This window comes from Aulonocara sp. 'chitande type north' Nkhata Bay, linkage group LG14, assembly GCF_057382095.1.
Source record: "Aulonocara sp. 'chitande type north' Nkhata Bay isolate Kocher_YH1m ecotype deep benthic linkage group LG14, A_spYH_male_GT1.1, whole genome shotgun sequence".
NCBI classification, from domain to species: domain Eukaryota; kingdom Metazoa; phylum Chordata; class Actinopteri; order Cichliformes; family Cichlidae; genus Aulonocara; species Aulonocara sp. 'chitande type north' Nkhata Bay.
In genome coordinates, this window is record NC_141357.1 from 9,326,383 (window position 1) to 9,347,412 (window position 21,030).

Consider the following 21,030-nt stretch of genomic DNA (forward strand, 5'->3'; position numbering starts at 1 on the left):
GACCCGCAGCCAATAGCGATGCAGAGTCGGTGGTGTGCCCATATATGGCGTATGCACAGCTCCCTCCCTCTGCCGCCCCCTGCACCCCCCCGCTCCATCCACGCTCTCTACACTGGACCACACTGTAAAAACGCAACATCAAAAGGTCACTGTGTCAAAGACAGGTGGGAAAATCCATATAGGCACATTTCCACTCATTCCACACCAGCGTGACGTTCACCGTGACGAGCACTCTGCACCTTTTCTATACTTTCTGTGACTTAATATGTCCAAATCAGCATTTTTAATTTTTTGGCTAGGTAATCATTTGCATATTGTCATATCTTCTACAATTTGTTTGTATTTGTTTTTTTAAATTTCCATTGTGGAAGTCCTCCTGCTGTTATCCGACACATCTCATTGTTCACAATCATGTTCCACAAGCTGAAATCAACAATGTTGTGCCAAATTGACTGATTTGTTTCCATTTTTATACCCAGTTTCCAACACTGTCTTGTGCCGCAGTGACCCAGTTTGGTTACAGGGATCATTAAAGTTTCATTTTATCTTCCAAAAGCTGTAGGTGTGTCCAAGTAAATAAAACTCACAGCAGCACTGGCTGTTACTCACTACTATATTTAAATACTCTCACACACCCATAATGCACACACATAATTAAATGCTGTCTCTGATAAATATAGATTGTGTATTATAGTGGTCAGTATCTTTTGCACATTTGCTTTTCAGAAACAGCTGTGTAAAAGCCTCCAGCAGCACCGTGTCAGTCCAGCAGAGGGCTAGATGCCGCAGCTTTATGTGTGCATAAATGTCAGCATCTTTTTTGCTTATGTCATCACTATCAATGTTAAAAAACAAAAACAAAAAAACAACTATGCTTTGACTTAATCTGTGCTATACTGCTTGTTGGGCCAAGTATCTGGTAACCTACTTGGAAACATTGGAAAACACTGTTTAAAGACATACTGGTGTTTTGATGATATGGTTTATGGTACTGTTTACCCCCGGGATCAAATCTTTCATAAATGTTCAGCTGAGTTGAGATCTGGTGACTGCACAGGCTGTATCATATGATTTCCATGATTTTCACACTCATCAAACCATTCAGAGACTTTTCAGGTCCGATGGATTGGGGCACTGTCGTTCTATTGGGCCAGAAATGTTGCATCACAGGTCTATTCAAAGCAGCTTTATATAAATTTTCAGTGACCTTTCTATCTTAATTCAATTACTTTCAATTCAATTATATTTATATAGCACCAAACAACAAGTACTTGGCAACAGTGGGACGGAAAAACTCCCATTTATAACAAGGAGAAAACTCTGGCAAAACCAGACTCAGGTTGAGTCAGCCATCAGCCACAACTGTTTGGGGTGATGGGTTAGGTCTCAGTCTCGGTGGACCAGTGGAACCATATCATGCCAGTATCATATATGTGACAGCATCCAGTGACATACCAGCGTGTAACTTAAACTGTAACTCATCAGGTAGTAGAACTATCCATAAAATATCCATATCTATAAAAAGAACCAATTGTTTGTTATTTAAAGTTAATCAGTGGTAACAGTTTTTATTGTATTATTGTGCAGTGATTAGGGATGTTTTTGTTTTGTTAAGATAGTAAACACTGAGTAATTTAAGCATAAAAAAGTGCCAAACTCAAGGGATTAACCAGTGTTGTGTCTAGACATAGCAGACAATTTAGCAAATAAGCAATTTTAAATCATATCTTTAGATACTTTATTACAAGCAGTCTGCAAAAAACACTACTAGTTTTAGTTGAATCTATGAAAAATGAAAGATAACACAGTTTGACAGGCATAATATAGCGTGTGATGCCAACAAAGTGCAGTAACATCCAAAGAAGAGCTTTGAATGTCCTTCAAGGAGCCTGGAGAACTATTCCTGAAGACTAAAGACATTCTGTTCAGACTGTGTTGAAGAATAAAGGTGATCATGTCAAATATTGGCTTTCAAACTCATTAGAATTGTACAGTCTTTTTTTGGCTTATAGTCATTTATTTTTGGACATATTTCAATAATCCATCTGCAATTTTGTTTACCAGCCTGGATCAGGACCATAGTTAAAACATTTAACTTTTAATCATTTTTATTAATTATACAGATCTAGTTAATACAGAGCATAAAGTTTTACTGCCCAGCAATTTCATAAAATGTGCAATAACTCTCAGTGTCAATCAATAGACCACCCATAATTACAGCAGGAACATTTTCTAAATCCATAATGTAACGTCAGATTTTTCATTGGATTCCCTTTTTTTCTGTGTAAAATAGAAATGCTGGTTGTAAGAAAAAAATAAATAAATAACAAAAAAACATAAAAGTGTTGACACAAGAGGGATCATGAGGCCCATGGGAATTCTGTCATAAATAAATACCAAAATGAAAACTAGCTGAAAAAAACCCCAAATGATTCACACTGCAGAAAGACCTTCTCTCTGCATTTACACGCATGAAGAGACCTGACTGCCCCATAGCAGTATTGTATGTCAGCCTCACGGAAGGACAAAATTCAACCATAAAGTAATGACTGATGTCTAAATAAATGCAGTCTGGTTACAGTAATAAATATGTTTCATTCTAAAGAATAGTAGAAGTGAAAAACAATGTGTTGAACATCTTTAAGTTGATATTTGAAAAAGTGAAGAAGTATATACATATATGTGCAAAAGGTCAGTATATTATGGCAGATAATGGTGAGGCAGGTGCAAACAGACAAAAGGACAAATTGAACAAAATCTCTCAACTTTACCTGAATTTTATAAATGAAAAGAAAACGTCTGCGTATTAATTCAATTCTCCGGTTTGGTAACCATAACTACACGCATGACACCCCTGCTTCTCATTGGTAGCTGCTCCGCTCAGTCCCGCCTAATACGGTTTGTAATTGGACAGACTGTTCAGATACAACCTTCCTATAGGCTGGCGTTCTGCACTACCATTCGTTAAACGAATACGCTTCCCGTCTTTCTTCACGCCTATTCACCCTGTGATTGGTTCGCAGTCAAGTTAGTCAAATTTTAACTTCCGGGTGTCGACTCGTTGCAAAATAGATCATTCCACTCTGCAGTCGTGGAAGTGGGCAGCCACTGAGATAAACCTGGAAAAATAGCGATAGGAAAAAAGTGAGTTACTTAATTTGGGAACATTATTTTGTTTTCATTCAGCACTTCTCCGTATACCTGTTGTTAACTTGGGTCTAATTTAGATACCGTTAGCTAGCTAGTCTGCGAGTCCACTAGTTACACAACCTGGATAACACCAGGAGCTAACTTAATAGCTAGTTGACATTCCCAGTTGGATGCATGTGTCGTTTTCTTTAATTCTGACATTTCTTGCAAACATACTTTGCCTATATGTGGTGTGGCTTACAGTTAGGAGGCTACACGTGACACCTCCCTCTTATAAAATGGGCAGCTGTGTATATTCAAGGTTAAACGGGGTGATGATCATCTTGCAGTTTTTGCCCAGAACTATTTCTTTTACATTTATATCTGAGGTCTCAAACTTCTACATTTTCTATAAATTATCAATTTTAGAGTATGGTGTGTGTGTGTTTGCTGTTTTGTATGCTGGCATTTTCCTGTATTGTCACTTAAACGTCTCATAACCTGTAACTTGAGTCCTCCTCTCTCCCTCCTCTGTGTTTGAAGTGATGCTGTCAGAAGTCCTGAAGGTGCTGCGAGGAGCTGGTAAAGTGGGCTCTTCACTGGTCTCCACTCAAGGCGAGCAGCTCCAATTAATGGCCTGCAACTCTTCCCTGGGAGCAGGGGTCAAAGTTGCTCAGGATGTGGTAGAAGGACTGGTTGGCACATTTATGGGTGGCAGCAGTCAGGTGAATTTAACTGAAAAATAAGCAGAAAGTAAAAAATAAGCTCTAAATGCAAAACAAGTCATACATAAAAGGAGCCATTAATGTCATAATTAAAAAACAAATAAACAAAACACTCTGTTCTTTGCTTGTCTTGAAAACAGCTGATTTAATCCCCTTTAGTTAAAGGTTGCTGCCTGCTTCAATCTGTGTGTAGTGGAAGAGGCAGACATATAGGTACTCACATTTTTGTGAGACTGTTCACTGACATTTCTGTATTCCCAAACCTTTTACTTCTGAAGGGGTAGATAAAAGTGCCAAACTCTTAACCTAACCTGATTATAAGCAAAAGTTCTAACCTATACAACATTTCATCTGACAGGCTAAAACTTGACATGTCATTGTATATTTTTTGTCTTGTTACCTGTAAATAATGACTTCAGTCACTTACTGATGCTCTTTTAAATGAGAGAGGGCTGCAAACCCACAATCTGCAAATTATAGCTACAAAAACTTGGATTACACTGCTCCCTAAACCGGCACTACAATAGTTCACTCAGCAATTTCTTTTTGTGTGTGTGCGTGTGTGTGTGTGTGTTTGTGCAGCAGCAGTCAGTACAGGAGGATGTGTTTCCGGATGCGGAGGGCTGGGAGAATATGGACCCTGAAGAAGCAGCCAAATGGGCTGTGGGGTCCCATTTCCCCCCTGCTGAAGGGGAGCACAGCCAAACAGAAACGGGACCTGCAGCACAGATGCACACAGGTATTACTGAGTGTTTATCGAATATCGGATGCACTAACAGAGGTTTACGGTAAGAATATAGAAATGGTATTGTTTGGTTTCCAGCATTGCTCCTTTTTATCCAGAATGTTTGCCTCAACAAATATAAAGAAACCATTTATTTAGGTACTGGTCTTTTTAAGTTTAACAAATACACATTTAAAAAAAAAGAAAATAGCATCCTTAAGGCCTCCATACCACGTGGCGTGTATATTTCAGCCAGTTATTGGCCCTTAAGTATTGTATTTTTTTTTCTTCTCTCTGCATTAGGGGTATCTCCTAAATCAGGAATGGCAGGAGGCGGCGCAGGCTGGCCTGGGCAGGGTGCTCGCTTCCTTCACAACACCTCGGCCCTCCACCGGTACTACTTCCAGAGCAGGTCTCGCCACAACACTGTTGTGGCCAAGCTCACACCTGAGGACATCAAGAAAGCCCGGGAGGCAAAGCAGGCATTGGCCAAACCTGTCAAACAGAAGGTTGGTTTGAGGACGCCCGTGTGCAAATAGTCAGGTCCAAAAGGTTTTGAACAATGAAAAGTTTTGTGGTTTTGCCTCTGTACACCACCACAATGGAATTAAACCAAATGATAAGAGTGTGACTGAGCTGCAGACGTTCAGCTTTAATTCATTGGGTTTAATAAAAGTGTTATATAGTCCTGCACGATTACTTTAGTGGCTCCTAAAAATATTTTTATTTCATTGTCAGAAAAGCATAACTCTGCTTTTACAATCATGTTGTGTGACATTCCTGCTAATGTAAAAATCTTGGCATCAATATAAAATGGTCCTCATTTACCTAAACTGAATGCTCCTCTTAGAAGGCAAATCAAACAAATTTATTAAAAAATGGTACCAAAACAGAACACAAAATCAAATTAACAGGGCTCTGCCTTTATTTTTGCATTGTGTTCTGATCCTTTTCATTAACACTTCATTGCTTAACACTTCATCAAACCTAAAAGAAAAACTTAAATGTATTGAATGAACTGACCAGCTCAGCAATAACAAAAAGGCCCAAAAAACCCCAGAAGACAACTAAATGGTCAACGTCACATCATCTAACTAAGTTGAGGCACACCTCGACCCTTGTGGACGTATGCTTATCATCATCAAAGTCTACAGTCAAAAGATGCCTTGATGGATGGAAGTGCAGAGGGTTTACAATATGGTGCTGTGTGTGCTCTGATCAGATTCAACCAAATGTCTTGACCCAAAGCAAACTGCAGAAGCTACCAAGAGCTTCCCGATGCAGATTGTTCAATGACCATCTCATCCCAACCCATTAGAACAGCGTTTCAATTATCAAATACAAAAATGAATTCATAGAGACCCACAAACAAACAGCAACTGGATTCAGCTGCAATAAAGGCCCGGCAGAGCAAGTAAGGAAACACAGCATTTGGTGATGTCCATGGATTCTAGGCTTCAGGCAGTTGTGCACTACAAAAAATTTTCATCCAAATATTCAAAAGAATCCATATATTCTGGATGGTCTTTATTATGTTTGTCCTGTTATGTTTGGGCCTCTGAAAATGTATCTAAAAGTGATGTGAATTCCTAAACGGTTAATGCAATACTTTTGTTAAAGACCTTGAATTTAAAAAGTCTGCACTTCATATCAGTGCATTATTTGATTCATGTCATGTGGGAATGCAAACAGAGAATGCTTATGGAGCTAACTGTATACACACATGCAGACAGATACAATTAATAATATGCATTATTGTGGATGTATATCGTTATATTACTTTGAGTTCATACATTTCATCTTATTTGAGTGAATGAACAGATGGTCAAAACCCATAATATTTATCTAATGAGTTTGTGTACATATTCAGTCTTTTTGACTTTTAGTGTTCGTTTAAATTATATTTTAATAATGATTTCTTTATGTGTGTTCTGTAAAAGGTATATATTTTTTCTCTTCCACCCACATGTCATTGTTCCCAGAGTTCACGAGGTCTTTTTAGTCCTATTTCTGCAGTAAAGTGAGATGCTGGAAGAGTTGGAAAAGAGTCAGTCACCACTACAGATATTATTAATAACATTTTTTTTCATTCACATGTTTGACTTTCTGCAGCTGAGCGACCGTGCCAAAGAGAGAAAGGTGCCCGCCACAAGAATCAGCAGGCTGGTTAATTTCGGGGGTGAGAATAATCTGTTTTTGTTTACCTGCTCAGTTTGTCTCTGGGTTTCAAATTGACTCCAGGAGCCGTCGGACAAAGATGATCGTTCACTAAAATGTCTAAGCTGGGAAACCCAAGTTTATCAAGTGGTGACATAAGAATGACTTGAATCATAACTCGGTGACCATCTTTAGTTGCAAAGAAAAAAAAGGGGGGGGGGGGGGGCTTTGCTTAATAAATGCAATATGTTCCATGATGTCAGGTGTGGACAAAGACACAACTGAATGAATTTTTCTTACACCACAAAAATAGATTTTAAATGAAAATTTCAGAAAAAAATAAGTAACTGGAGAAATGACTCGTCAGTACTTTGAAGCTCTGGTGTTGAGTGTTTTCTTTTTTCCTGTTAAAAAACAAACAAACAAAAAAACTTTTTGATTAGTTGACTTGTTGAGGCATGTATGGTCCATTCTGCCGTCACTATTGTTTAGTGATTTGACTGCTGATTGAAATGTTGGAGGCTCTTTTCCCCACTTAGAATCTGTGAAATTGTGCTTCATGTGAGGAATTTCCTGAATACTAATGTAACCTTGAGCCTATGGTGTGAAATCTACAAATCAATCCCATTATGAAGCCTTCATTGTAAACCTAACAGTTCTGATGAGACACATTCAGTCACTTATGGATATTCTTGGAGTCTATTAACAATACTTTATTTGTTTTCTCATTGACAACTGTTGGTTATTAGCTTACCACTGTTACAATAAAAATAAAATTCTTGCTTCTTAATCATCAGAAGTCAAGAAGAGTTAAAGGTGTGGTAAAATATGTGGGGTAGTGGAGTATACTTCCATCCTGCTACATAGCAGCAACATCTGTGTGGGATTGGTGGTTTCCTCTAGCATGTCTTCAAGGGCCCTGCAGTTAAAATTGCTTCTGTCCCTCTGCTGCAGGATTGGCGGTAGGGCTGGGAATCGGTGCCATTGCAGAAGTGGCAAAGCAGTCACTAGGAGGCAAACAAAAAGCAGGTAAAGATGTTTTACTGCTGTTCTCTCCTTCCATCCTGTAAACGAGCCTTGTGTCCTACACTCTTGGCAGATTCAGCAGACAGATGGACGCCTGGTAAACCTTGAGTTGTTTCTAATGTGTCAATACCCGATAGGCCCAGGACAGGCTTTAGATCAGATATGCTAACAAGAATTTATAACGGCTTTACAGGGAGTGCAGAATTATTAGGCAAGTTGTATTTTTGAGGAATAATTTTATTATTGAACAACAACCATGTTCTCAATGAACCCAAAAAACTCATTAATATCAAAGCTGAATGTTTTTGGAAGTAGTTTTTAGTTTGTTTTTAGTTTTAGCTATTTTAGGGGGATATCTGTGTGTGCAGGTGACTATTACTGTGCATAATTATTAGGCAACTTAACAAAAAACAAATATATACCCATTTCAATTATTTATTTTTACCAGTGAAACCAATATAACATCTCCACATTCACAAATATACATTTCTGACATTCAAAAATCAAACAAAAACAAATCAGTGACCAATATAGCCACCTTTCTTTGCAAGGACACTCAAAAGCCTGCCATCCATGGATTCTGTCAGTGTTTTGATCTGTTCACCATCAACATTGCGTGCAGCAGCAACCACAGCCTCCCAGACACTGTTCAGAGAGGTGTACTGTTTTCCCTCCTTGTAAATCTCACATTTGATGATGGACCACAGGTTCTCAATGGGGTTCAGATCAGGTGAACAAGGAGGCCATGTCATTAGTTTTTCTTCTTTTATACCCTTTCTTGCCAGCCACGCTGTGGAGTACTTGGACGCGTGTGATGGAGCATTGTCCTGCATGGAAATCATGTTTTTCTTGAAGGATGCAGACTTCTTCCTGTACCACTGCTTGAAGAAGGTGTCTTCCAGAAACTGGCAGTAGGACTGGGAGTTGAGCTTGACTCCATCCTCAACCCGAAAAGGCCCCACAAGCTCATCTTTGATGATACCAGCCCAAACCAGTACTCCACCTCCACCTTACTGGCGTCTGAGTCGGACTGGAGCTCTCTGCCCTTTACCAATCCAGCCACGGGCCATCCATCTGGCCCATCAAGACTCACTCTCATTTCATCAGTCCATAAAACCTTAGAAAAATCAGTCTTGAGATATTTCTTGGCCCAGTCTTGACGTTTCAGCTTGTGTGTCTTGTTCAGTGGTGGTCGTCTTTCAGCCTTTCTTACCTTGGCCATGTCTCTGAGTATTGCACACCTTGTGCTTTTGGGCACTCCAGTGATGTTGCAGCTCTGAAATATGGCCAAACTGGTGGCAAGTGGCATCTTGGCAGCTGCACGCTTGACTTTTCTCAGTTCATGGGCAGTTATTTTGCGCCTTGGTTTTTCCACACGCTTCTTGCGACCCTGTTGACTATTTTGAATGAAACGCTTGATTGTTCGATGATCACGCTTCAGAAGCTTTGCAATTTTGAGACTGCTGCATCCCTCTGCAAGATATCTCACTATTTTTGACTTTTCTGAGCCTGTCAAGTCCTTCTTTTGACCCATTTTGCCAAAGGAAAGGACGTTGCCTAATAATTATGCACACCTGATATAGGGTGTTGATGTCATTAGACCACACCCCTTCTCATTACAGAGATGCACATCACCTAATATGCTTAATTGGTAGTAGGCTTTCGAGCCTATACAGCTCGGGGTAAGACAACATGCATGAAGAGGATGATGTGGACAAAATACTCATTTGCCTAATAATTCTGCACTCCCTGTAATATGTGTTAAATGAGCAGTGCTTGATGATGTACCACTGCCTCAGCTTTTATGCTCCACTATCCACAGTTGTCTCAGTTTAAGGCCAGAGCTTATTTACATGCACCAGTTTAAATGAAATAAATGACTTCTGTCATGCTATGATACTCTTAATATGTTGCACCTAATATCATTACTAATACTGCTTCTGTTTACAGATGTAAGCTCCCTGCTCGACTCTCCCTTCCTGTCAGAGGCCAATGCTGAGAGAATAGTCAGCACTCTGTGTAAGGTCCGTGGAGCTGCTCTCAAGATAGGCCAGATGCTCAGCATACAAGGTACACGCTGTAACACGGGCTGCACGCAAAATGCTCTTTAGATGTCCTCACAGGATTTTTCTGACAGTGGCTTTTTCTCTTCAGACAACTCCTTTATCAACCCCCAACTGCAGAAGATCTTTGAGAGGGTCCGACAGAGTGCAGACTTCATGCCCACATGGCAGATGACTGTAAGCCCAAGACCTGTTACTGGCTCTTCAGCTATTTTCACACAATTATTTCAATTCAGTTTTATTTGCAAAGCTTGAAATGAAAACAACAGTCTCCTCAAGACTGTAAGGGGAAAGACCGTATAATAATAGAGAGAAAACCCCAACAATAGGGTGACCCTACCATGAGCAAGTAGTTGGCGACAGTGGAAAGGAACCCCCCCCCTTTAAGTGGAAGAAACCTCTGGTAGAACCAGGCTCGGGAAGGGGCAGCCATCTGCCACGACCAGTTTTATCTAATCTTAGAAGCAGGAAATTGTCAGAATATGATGTGTGAGGACCCAAGGTGCAACACAAGTAGGTGGCAGTTTTTAAAAAGGCGAGCCCTTTATTGAGCTGTTAAAAATCTCATGAGGCAAAACACAAAACTAAGCCAAATGAAACTCACTAAGGAGCTGAGATGCTAGGGAACGAAGACCAGGAAACGGACTACACCAGGGAAATGAAATGAACAGTACACTGACGAAGGACAGAGGGAGACAGATACTGTCTATAAGCAGGAGGGTGATTAGGGGAAGTGGAGACACTTCCGGGCGGGAAATCATGAATAACAAGACAAGGGAAGTTAGACTGAACATAACGCACACGAGACTATCACAGTAAAACAGGAATCATCTTGTACAGAAACTGACTAACACATGCAGAGCGGACAGACATGGGGGGGCTGACTGGGGAAACAAGGGGATCACAAAAAGATAATAATGAAATGTTCCAAAACCAATAAGAAGAGCCAGAATATAAGCAGACACTACAAAGGTTATAATAAATGCTAAAGAAAACTCACAACAAAATACAAGAGAGCCAAATAAAACATTAGAGAATCTAAAAAAAACAAAGAATAATATAGTCTAAAGAAATTACAAACGCAAAACCAAGATTCTAAAAACCAATGATCCTAACAGAAACTGGAGGTCATCCAGGTCTTTAAGCCTTTAAGACATTTCTGCAGTTTAACTAAGGCTACGTTCACACTGCAGGTCTTAATGCTCAATTCCAATTTTTTGATCAAATCCGATTTTTTTTGTCTGCTTGTTCACACTACAAATAAAATGCGACAGCAAAGGCGCTCTAGTGTGAATCCTCAAAGCGGCCCGCATGCGCAAAAGAAGACGTCACACACAACGCGCTCTGTTTAGACCCAGAGCAAACAGTATTGTTTGACTGATGGCCTTAATATAAATACTTGTTTCAGACTTTACGTTTCCCAATTTTTTCTTTAAGTTATTTTGTTAGTTACATAATAATGTAAATAACCTAATAATTATCCTTATTGCTGTTTTAGAGGAGCGGTGCTTCAAAGGATAGTTGCAGATTTCTGTCAGAATCTGCAGGTTATGCAGTACAAATAAAATGTTAACGTTTCTCCAACGTTGTCTTCCCAGCAGTTTCACTAACATCTACACGGGATGGCCAGGAAGCGTTCGCGATGTCTTCTCGGGTGCTGATAATTGGCGTCTGTCTTGTGTCCGTGACGTAAAAGACGGATTTAATGCGACATGACCGTTCAAACAACAGTCGCTTTCTAAAACATCGGATTTGTATCGGATTCAGTACCACATACGAAAGTGACCCAGATCGGATTTGAAAATATCGGATTTGTCCCGTTCACACTGTCATAGCATGATCGGATATGAGTCGCATAGGGTCAAAAAAGTGGGATTTGATGCGTTTTCGCCTGCAGTGTGAACGTAGCCTATTTGTTGTGTGCTATCTGGCTTCATGGATAGATAGATAGAGCTGGGTATCATCTATCTGCCTAGCAATGAAATGCATGCTGTGCCTTCTAATGATACAGCCTGAAGGAACCATGTACAATGTGAATAAAATCAGTCTTGGCACAGAACCCTGTGGAACTCCATAATTAACCACAGTGTGTGACGACAACTGCCCATTTACATGAACAAACTGGAGATTATTACATAATTGTGATTCAAACCACTGCAGCACATTCCTTTCCAGTAATTTCTGACAGTATCTAAACAAAGTGGCTTTATGTCTGAATGAGCATCCTGTTTGCCTTTCCATAACAGGATTCTTACTAGACGACAAGTAATTCTATTTATACGTCACTTTGAATGCGCCACAAGTCTGAACCTCATCCTGACATGTATCCTGTCATGCATAGCGGGTGACACTGTTGCCTGTTAAATATCTTGTGCATCTCAGTTGCTCAGGTCTCTTAAAAACATGATTGTTTTTGAGCCTATAACCACTCCTGCATTGTGGCTGGTTTACCCTCTACAGCATCTACTTCTTTAACTCTCCATAGGCACTCATAAATGGATTTCAAACAATACCCATCCATCCGTTTCCTTAACCACTTATGCAATTCAGGGTTGTAGGAGGCTGGAGCCTATCCTAGCTGTTACAGGGAAAGAGGTAGAGCACTCTCTAAACCAGTACACCAGTCTATTACAGGTCTAACACAGAAAGACGGACAATTATTTGGATGCAGTATCTTGTTATGGAACTGGATTTACAACTACTTCAGCTATGTATTCATTGCTTTTATTTTCTGATGATTTCATATAGTTTTCACCTACTATGCAAAAAGATTAATGTGTAGATACTACAGCACCAGTTTGGCCTTTTATTTTCTTATCATAAAAGGCCATTTGGATAGTTTGTAAATGCCTATATTGTTGTAATAAAAAGTTGAGCTTTTCAGGCAGCCCTATGCTCAAATATCTCTACATTAAGAACATTATTCACTACACTTTTTGGTGTTTTGATGATTGTTATTGGGAGGAATTGTGCGCTGTCCTTCATGTCGGATCAGTGCTGTTGTAGCAGCACGTGGTTGCCAAACACCTTATTTAAGCCTTTTTCTTACATGTGCTATAGCTCGGGATCTTTAGCATTACCCAGTGTGATGTATGACAGTGCTGCAATCTGTGTTTCTGACTGTATAGAAAGTTCTGGAGGAGGATCTGGGGCCAGGCTGGCGAGAAAAGCTCTCATCCTTTGAGGACAAACCATTCGCTGCAGCTTCTATTGGCCAAGTCCACCACGGGGTTTTAAAAGATGGTAGAGAAATCGCCATGAAGATCCAGGTAGAAGCTTATCGACACACTTGCGCAGTCTGCGTTTCACTCTCTGCATTGGACTCGACCATCTGTTTGTCACTTATTCTTCTCAGTACCCTGGTGTGGCAGAGAGCATCCGCAGCGACATAGACAACCTGATGGCAGTACTGAAAATGAGCGTGGCTCTGCCAGAAGGTAACAACTACAGGACTCTGTAGTGTCCTTTTTGTGTCTGACTTTCCTCAGAGCAGATTCAAAATCAGCAAGATGTATTTAGTCAATAAGAAATTCTGATTTTTATTCATTTATTTATTTATTTGTAATCTTAAAACAACTGTACATTGCAAGTTTGTATACTATGACTTTCACCCATGTGTAAATCATAACCAGTGTCTCCACTATTTAAGACCACAAGGTGGTGCTATAGATGCAGGTCAAACTAGCTTTTTATCCAAGAGAGGCTTGTTTCAGACAGTAATAATTCTTTCATTATTAATAAAGAATTTGCATATTTATTTATTAATTGTCTAAAATAATAAGTAATTAGTTTATTTATGTAGTTTATGTGGTTTTCAACTTACCTGTTTGAGGGCTTTCCACAAACCTTTTCAAAGTTGTGTTGTTTAAGTGATTGCTGACACCGTTATTATAGGTGCATAATGGCTTGTAGTAGCTACAGAGCATAATTGGTGCAACCAGTTGAGTGACCACACTGGATTTTAAGCTTTTATTTTATTAACCCACAGTGGAGAGATGACAGAATATGTGATGGGAGAGAATAATTAGATCCCTGGGGATCTGTCCATGTCAGAGTAAAAGTGCTTATTTTTGTCAGTTGCGCTCTCGTCACGCTTTAATGCCAGATCAAATGAATAACTTGACATGAGCACAGCTCCATCTGTGGCAGGTCTTTTTTTTGCTCCCTGCTTCTTTTTTTTTCTTAAGACTTCTTCTTCAGTTTGGCTGGCAGTAGATATCCCACTCAAAAACCTTTGCAGCAAACAGGATGAGTTTTATGGCTCAGTGTTTTTTCAGCAATCTGCAGAAATAATCTGTAAAGCCATGCACATCCTAGTGTTCAATAGAATGGTTGCTAGATCAGAAAATGTCAGATGTAAAAACAAATTGATCCACACACCGAGAAGTCAGGAAGGGAATTACACGGCTGATAAAAATATAATCTGTAAATGGGAGCTGTTTGCTGCGCGGAGCAAGCTCTTCGCATTTCATCCAGTGGCAGCAACACTTGCTAAAGCAAGTGGCGTTTTTGTGACTGTAGTTTTCTTTGTGCAGCTACAGTTGTTTATTTTCTTTGTGGTAACTGTACGCATTGCACTCTTTCACCAAACATCTCTCTTCATTTCTCACCCATGTTTGCACTGCAGCTCCGTGCCTCCCCTGAGCTTTCACACTGACACTCATATTGAATGTTAGGCACACTCTTTGGGGATCCTTTTCAATGTTGTCAGACACTTACAAAGACAATCGTAGCTTGTTGGTGGCAAATACTCACATTTTAACTCTGACACAGACTGTTGCCCTGTGGGATTACTCGCTCCCTATTGGATTAATTCATTTTTGTCCCAATTAACACTCTAAATAAAAAAAAAAAATGGTAACCCAAGGCTTAGCTTGAATAATGCCTGGATTTTCTTTTACCTATAGCCCACCAGTATACCAAAATACACTTTTAATGCAATGCCTACAACCTGATGTTGATTTTTTTCTGTGTTCTCCCTGCTACAAACTCATGCAGTATATGAATTATTTTTAGACAGAAGCTACCCTGCTCTGTTAGAAGATGACATGGTCTGTGTGTTTTCTTTGCACCATTTATTTTTCCACAGGTCTGTTTGCAGACAGCAGCTTGGAGGTTCTACAGAGAGAACTGGCATGGGAGTGTGACTATAAGAGGGAAGCACAATGTGCCAAGAAGTTCAGGTAGGTTTCTGTTGAACCCAGGCCGGTGTTGTGCTGCTGTGTACCGTTTGAGCTACACTGACGTTACAGGGTGGATTCTTAATACTTATGTCCTGGTAGCTGCCACAGAACATATACATTCAACCTAAGCTGTCTGGGTACACGTCTAGCTGATGTATTGTTTTTTATAATGTACAGTATACCAGTAGAGGTGGCAGATTATATATATTTCAAGTGTAATTAGTAAATCAAGCATCACATTTAGCATTTCTTGGTAATCTTTACTTAATTATAATGCAGGCAGTTATGGTATAGTTAATTTTAACTGTCTTTGCGTGTGATTTGAGATTGGTTTTGTATATTTTGGGTTTTGCATATTTTCCATTTTGCAAATAACCTAATCATAAATCATTATGTTTTTTTTTTTGTTTGTTTTTTTCTTGCTCTCTCTCGTACCTCGGCCTTTAGATCACTGCTGGAGGGAGATGAGTTTTTCCAAGTCCCCGAGGTGATTGATGAGCTGTCAGGCCAGAGGGTGCTCGCCATGGAACTGGTGCAGGGCGTCCCACTGGACATGTGCGTAGAGCTGGACCAGGAGACCAGGAACCAGGTGTGTTTTACTTCAACAGTTAGGTGAATTTCATTCATTTGTCAGATGTCTAGGTGCTAGGGTTTGAACTGCGCTGGAATACAAGGGGATGTTATTGTGGTGGTGATGCTCAACTGGGTTAAAAAAAAAAAAGAAAGAAAAGAAAATCACATTATGATGCTTCAGTTTAAAATATGCATAGTGAAGTAAAGGTCATCCAGTTTTACAGAAGACTCAGTGAAAATCATCCACGGGGCAGTCCTGGGCTGGGAAGCCTGCAATTAGAGGTCCATGACAGTCTGGAGCTCTAATTGTAGGAACCAATTAGAGCTGAAAGCCTCTGATGAGCAGGAGCAGATCGGATAGCTCTGCCCCCATACGAGGCTTTTGTTAAAGCCTTACCCTGTTGCCAAGTCTAAATTTAAATATGCGTAGAGTTTGCGAGGTCTTCACCTTCCATTCGTAATTGGTAACAAAATTTAAAGCAATTTAATCATAAGTTTTGACATGTGTTGTACTCTGACAAGTGCAGATTCATATAAATCTCTCAGAACAAAATGACTTGGTGGTAAATTATTCAGCAGCACCTACAGTGCAGTGTGGAAGTGATACTCTGTGTCACTGTGGAAATATGTGTTTCAGAGCTGAGATAAGGCAACAAATTTTAGACAGAGTGGACACAGTGTGGCAGGGAATCACAGCACCATGAGAAGGCTACACAGGATAGGATCCAAAGGGTGGAAGGAAATGTCACATTGTTAAATGACAGCATGATGGTGAACACAAGCCTCTTCTCTCCACTTCAGATCTGTTCCAGCATCCTGCAGCTGTGTCTCAGGGAGCTGTTTGAGTTCAGATTCATGCAGACGGATCCAAACTGGGCCAACTTCTTCTACAACTCAGACACCAACAAGGTGGGGCAGTCATGCCATGTTTAAACCAATGTTAAATGTTAATAGGGATGTCAAATACAGCAGATTCATTCCACTCTTGTCTTTAGGTTGTTCTTTTGGATTTTGGAGCGTGCAGAAGCTACCCAGAATCCTTCACAGACGACTACATACAGGTATGATAAATCTGCCCGCAGTCAACCTCGCAACATGATTTATGCATCAAGGTTTCTCTCAATAATTTAACGTCGGAGCCTTTGGTTAAATTTTGTGTCAGCCAAGGCAAAAAAAAAAGATTGTGAACAGTCGCATGCATGTGCACACATTCAGCCTGAAAGTGGAGCTCTGTAAATAAACAAGATTGTGTTGTGTGCTCAGGTGATTTATGCAGCTTCTGTCGGCGATCGAGCCACCGTTCTTTCCAAATCCAAGGACCTGAAATTCCTGACGGGCTTCGAGGCCAAGGTAGTTTTATTTTAGTCGCTGCTGCTGCTTATTTTTGATATGCTTTATCTGTTTTTGTCTCTTTTGTGTTCTCAGTTTGTTTGCATTCAGCACTGTTTCACTGCAGCGCACAGCCCTTATGCTCTTACCCCGTTTCACTAGTCTCCCTTTTGTTTTCAGTAGATAAATGCAATATGATGCTTACCTGATTTATAACTTTGACTCATTTCAAGTTAAAGGGTCTCTTGTCATGCACCCGAGTACTGCTTGCAGAGTTGCTGCTCTGTGGAAGTCCAGTTCTAAACATTTAAGGTTGCCCTTCTGCTATTTCATCTCTTCTGTATCAAACTGCTAATGACAGTCATTTCTCTGGTTACAACCCAGAGACCAAGCAGGAGTCGTCCACAGTGTTGTAGCCCAAAGGCAGCGCTTCAGGTCAGGAGCGTGGGAGGAAATTAAGTAGAAAAAACTTAAGCTGTTGTTTGCTGGCAAACAGCAACCTGAAATAACAGGAGTTTTGTGGTCACACGATTGGAATCTTTACTCACCTGATTTGACTCCTTGCTCCTCGGTCCCCCTCAAGTTGAAGCATCATTGTTTTGACACGCTTGAGCAGATGTGGCAAAGGGAAACAGTGGATTTTACACACAGTCTTAAAATTACAGCTGCAGTAAAAGCAGATTAGAGGTGCACAAGAAGAAGATCTTGAAGAGGAGATCTAAACTACTTCCATGGCCACAGGTGTATAAGGTCAAGCACCTGGGCATGCAGACTGCTTCTACAAACATTTAAGAAATAATGGCTCAGCAAATTCCAGCGTGGTACTGTCATAGGATGCCACGTGTGCGACAAGTCCAGCCGTGAAATTTCCTCTCTGCTAAATATTCCACAGTCAGCTGTTTGTGATATTTAACAAAGTGGAAGTTAATGGTAATGAAAGCAACTCAGCCATGAAGCTGCACACCAGTGCACAAAGCAGGTCCTTAAAGACACAGATGAGTGAGTTTGGTGTGGAAGAACTTGACTTTATGGGGTGGCTGTAGCTCAGGTGGCAGAGCAGGTCAGCCACTAGTCAGAAGGTTGGTGGTTCGATCCCAGGCTGCCTCCTGGCTGCCTGCCAAATATCCTTGGGCAAGATACTAACCCCATGTTTGCCTACTGGTGGTGGTCAGAGGGCCCGGTGGCGCCAGTGTCCAGCAGCCTCGCCTCTGTCAGTGCGCCCCAGGGCAGCTGTGGCTACAATGTAGCTTGCTATCGCCAGTGTGTGAATGTGTGTGTGTGTGAATGGGTGAATGACTGAATGTAGTGTAAAGCGCTTTGGGGTCCTTAAGGACTAGAAAAGCGCTATACAAATGCAGGCCATTTACCATTTGACTGGCTTGACCTCAACCCGATAGATATTGAAGACTGTTAGCTAGGTCTTCTTGTCCAACATCCGTGTCTGATCTCACAAATGTGCTTCTGGAAGAATGGTCAAAAATTCCCATAAGCACACTCTTAATTGTGGAATATGGCTTATTAAACCCTATGGATTTATAATGAGATGTCACTCAAGTTCAGATGCGTGTGAAGGCAGACAAGCAAGTACTTTTGGCGTGTATCAGCCTATGTGTGCTATTAAAGTGTCATTTATTATATGAAATATGACTCAGTTAAAGAAAACGCATGTAATTATATATACAGTCCAAGATATCATGCATACTTAATGCTCTGACATTAACATGCCTGCTGTAATTCTTCTTCCTGCTCCACGACAGGCCTTCGCAGATGCTCACGTGGAAGCGGTGATGATTCTCGGTGAAGCCTTCGCATCCGCCGAGCCCTTCGACTTCGGCACTCAGAGCACTACTCAGCGCGTTCAGAGCCTCATCCCGGTCATGCTCCGCCACCGCCTCACCCCTCCACCTGAGGAGACCTACTCCCTCCACCGCAAGATGGCCGGCTCCTTCCTCATCTGCTCCAAGCTGAAGGCGAAAATACCGTGCAAGGACATGTTCCTCGATGTGTACCACGCCTACATGCAGCGTAGGCAGGCCGGGCATGCAGCGCAGGCTAGGGCTTAGCAGTTCTGAGACAAGTTTCTTAATTTGCCTTTCTCAGAGTGGCTCAGGAGTACAGAGACAGAAAAGAGTCACACTTAACTCCACAAGTGGAGCCACTGGATTGGACGTACATCGTGTCAGTAATAACAGACTTTGCCAGCGTGCTCTAACAAGGACCACAAATGACTTTTGCTGCTACACGTCACTCACATCAGTGTGAGGATGTTGTTAAGGATGTCCAAACACAACATTTTGGTGTGACCTTTACTTTTATGTACAGATAGAAATTAAACAATGACCTGATCACAGAGAAGTGCAGGCTTTCTGATTAGATTTTGTAAAAGTAAACACACAAAGCAAGGAGAGCTGCATGTTCTGTTTGTCCTCCCAGCTTCAGCTGGGTTTGCCTGCGAGCTCCACCTTATTTTTAAGTGGAGTGAGTATCTTCTATCTTGGGGGTGATGATACTGCCCCTGCACTGAATCACAGATGCTGCCAACTGCCGAGTCCTGTTTTTATAGAAGGCATTTTGTGCTTGCTGATGAGTTGGTGAATAAAGCTTTCACCTAAATGTGATGGCTGCCAGCCGAGATGACCAGATTATCAGATTAGTTAGAGAAGACAGTCTAATGGACCCTACAAAATAATGGCCTTGCATTATAAAGTGCACTTGGCATAAAACTCCATAACATGAAGTACCGTCAGCTCTTTTTCATGCTTATTTATTGCAAATACCTGCACTGTATCTTTAGAAGGCAGTGTGCTGTGCATGTTTTACTTTTGTAATGAAATAAAATCTGAAACAGTATTGTTTGTGTGTTTGTCACCAAGTGAGCTTTACTGGCAGGTGTCTACAAACAAATGATTCTTCCACACCCTATTGATCTTTCCGTTTCACATTTAGACCTGTTTTGGGAAATGTCAGTGACCGGAGGCCATGTTTGACCTCACCGTTTTCCTGCAATGGTCTTGTATTGACAGTTACGCGTAATAATAGTAGTTGAGCTGAAACAATGTTAGATTTGAGCTAATGGTGGCATTGATGGAGCTGTGTTTTCCAGGAACTATTTTCGTTCCAAGGCAGTGCTGCCAGTTTAGTCTGCGACCAAGCCATTAGAGCACTACGCAGCTGCCTGCAAGGCTCTCACACAATCATGGGAGCAGAAGTATTGGGCCTTCACTGGCATTATAAAAACCTGATGGAGAGAGAGAGATTGGGGAGGGGGCTTTAACTGAGTCCTTCCATTGAGCTCCGCGACGTCCTGCACAGTACAGCTGCTGAGCTGCTCCTACAGCGAGGTCTGCTCGTTCCTGCACTCTGCATTGGAATCAAGTTTATTTTCCTGAGTCTTGGAAATGGGCCGCTGCACATGTACAGAGAAGAAAAAGCACATTCTTCTCTTGTAGTTTCACGCAATGGAAAGTTGAAGTGCTTCTCTGCGTGTAAGAAGCAGCTGGCTTCAGTTTATTGGCGCAGAGTTAGCCTTTTTTTTTTTTCTTGGTCTCAGCCCTTTCACTGAGGCTCAACATTGGACCGGTGTGAGGTGATTTCTACCAGAACCAACCCGTTTATGAAGTGTTAAATGTGGTGCGTATGTGAAAACGTATTGTCATTGAAGGTGTCACTGTTTACATTTTGTTTGTGTGTAAAGACAAAGAGTGAGTAGCAGTTTTGGTGAAAACTGACCATGATGGAAGCAGTCTCAAACTTTCTCCTCTCCAACATTAAGTAGGATGCAATATATGATTCACTTATAAAATACCTACCCACATATGTAATAGTCAGAATTACTGCCACCTTTGTCACTAGTTTTAATCAGACCAGTTTTAATCAGGCTATTGCAGATTTACTGGTATGTTTTTCTTCTAGAATATGATGTTGAAAATGGTTTTTGACAAGCTCCAGCAACATGTTTGTATACAATCTGAGCACTGTTTGCAGCACAGTATTCATCACAGCTGTGTGTGATGTAGTTTCTGAAGTATATCGCCAGAAAAATACACGCTTAACACTTACAAACCCGGGCTGCCACTCCTGTTAGCTGAGAACAGGAAACTGAGGGAACAATTCCCACAAGC

General features: G+C 41.0%; 1 protein-coding gene across 2 annotated transcripts; it reads left to right on the top strand.

Annotated features, from left to right (window-relative positions):
* The first annotated feature begins 2,958 nt into the window (after positions 1-2,958).
* coq8b (coenzyme Q8B) lies at positions 2,959-19,759 on the top strand. Of its 2 annotated transcripts, none has more exons than XM_086260847.1 (16): positions 2,959-3,144; positions 3,673-3,854; positions 4,437-4,593; positions 4,882-5,087; positions 6,691-6,757; positions 7,690-7,764; positions 9,712-9,831; positions 9,916-10,001; positions 12,953-13,093; positions 13,180-13,261; positions 14,914-15,007; positions 15,455-15,596; positions 16,382-16,489; positions 16,576-16,641; positions 16,844-16,930; positions 18,667-19,759. In XM_086260847.1, coding segments are annotated over exons 1-16 (1,920 nt in total). In that variant the 5' UTR covers positions 2,959-3,143; the 3' UTR covers positions 18,973-19,759. The 2 variants fall into 2 exon arrangements, with proteins under 2 accessions (XP_086116973.1, XP_086116974.1); XM_086260848.1 differs by having other exon boundaries at positions 4,440-4,593.
* Positions 19,760-21,030: the final 1,271 nt, after the last annotated feature.

Excerpts from the sequence above, each read along its gene's own strand:
- coq8b (XM_086260847.1), top strand. Across the intron at positions 5,088-6,690 it reads CCAAACCTGTCAAACAGAAG|CTGAGCGACCGTGCCAAAGA; the intron begins GTTGGTTTGAGG and ends GACTTTCTGCAG. Across the intron at positions 16,490-16,575 it reads ACAACTCAGACACCAACAAG|GTTGTTCTTTTGGATTTTGG; the intron begins GTGGGGCAGTCA and ends TCTTGTCTTTAG.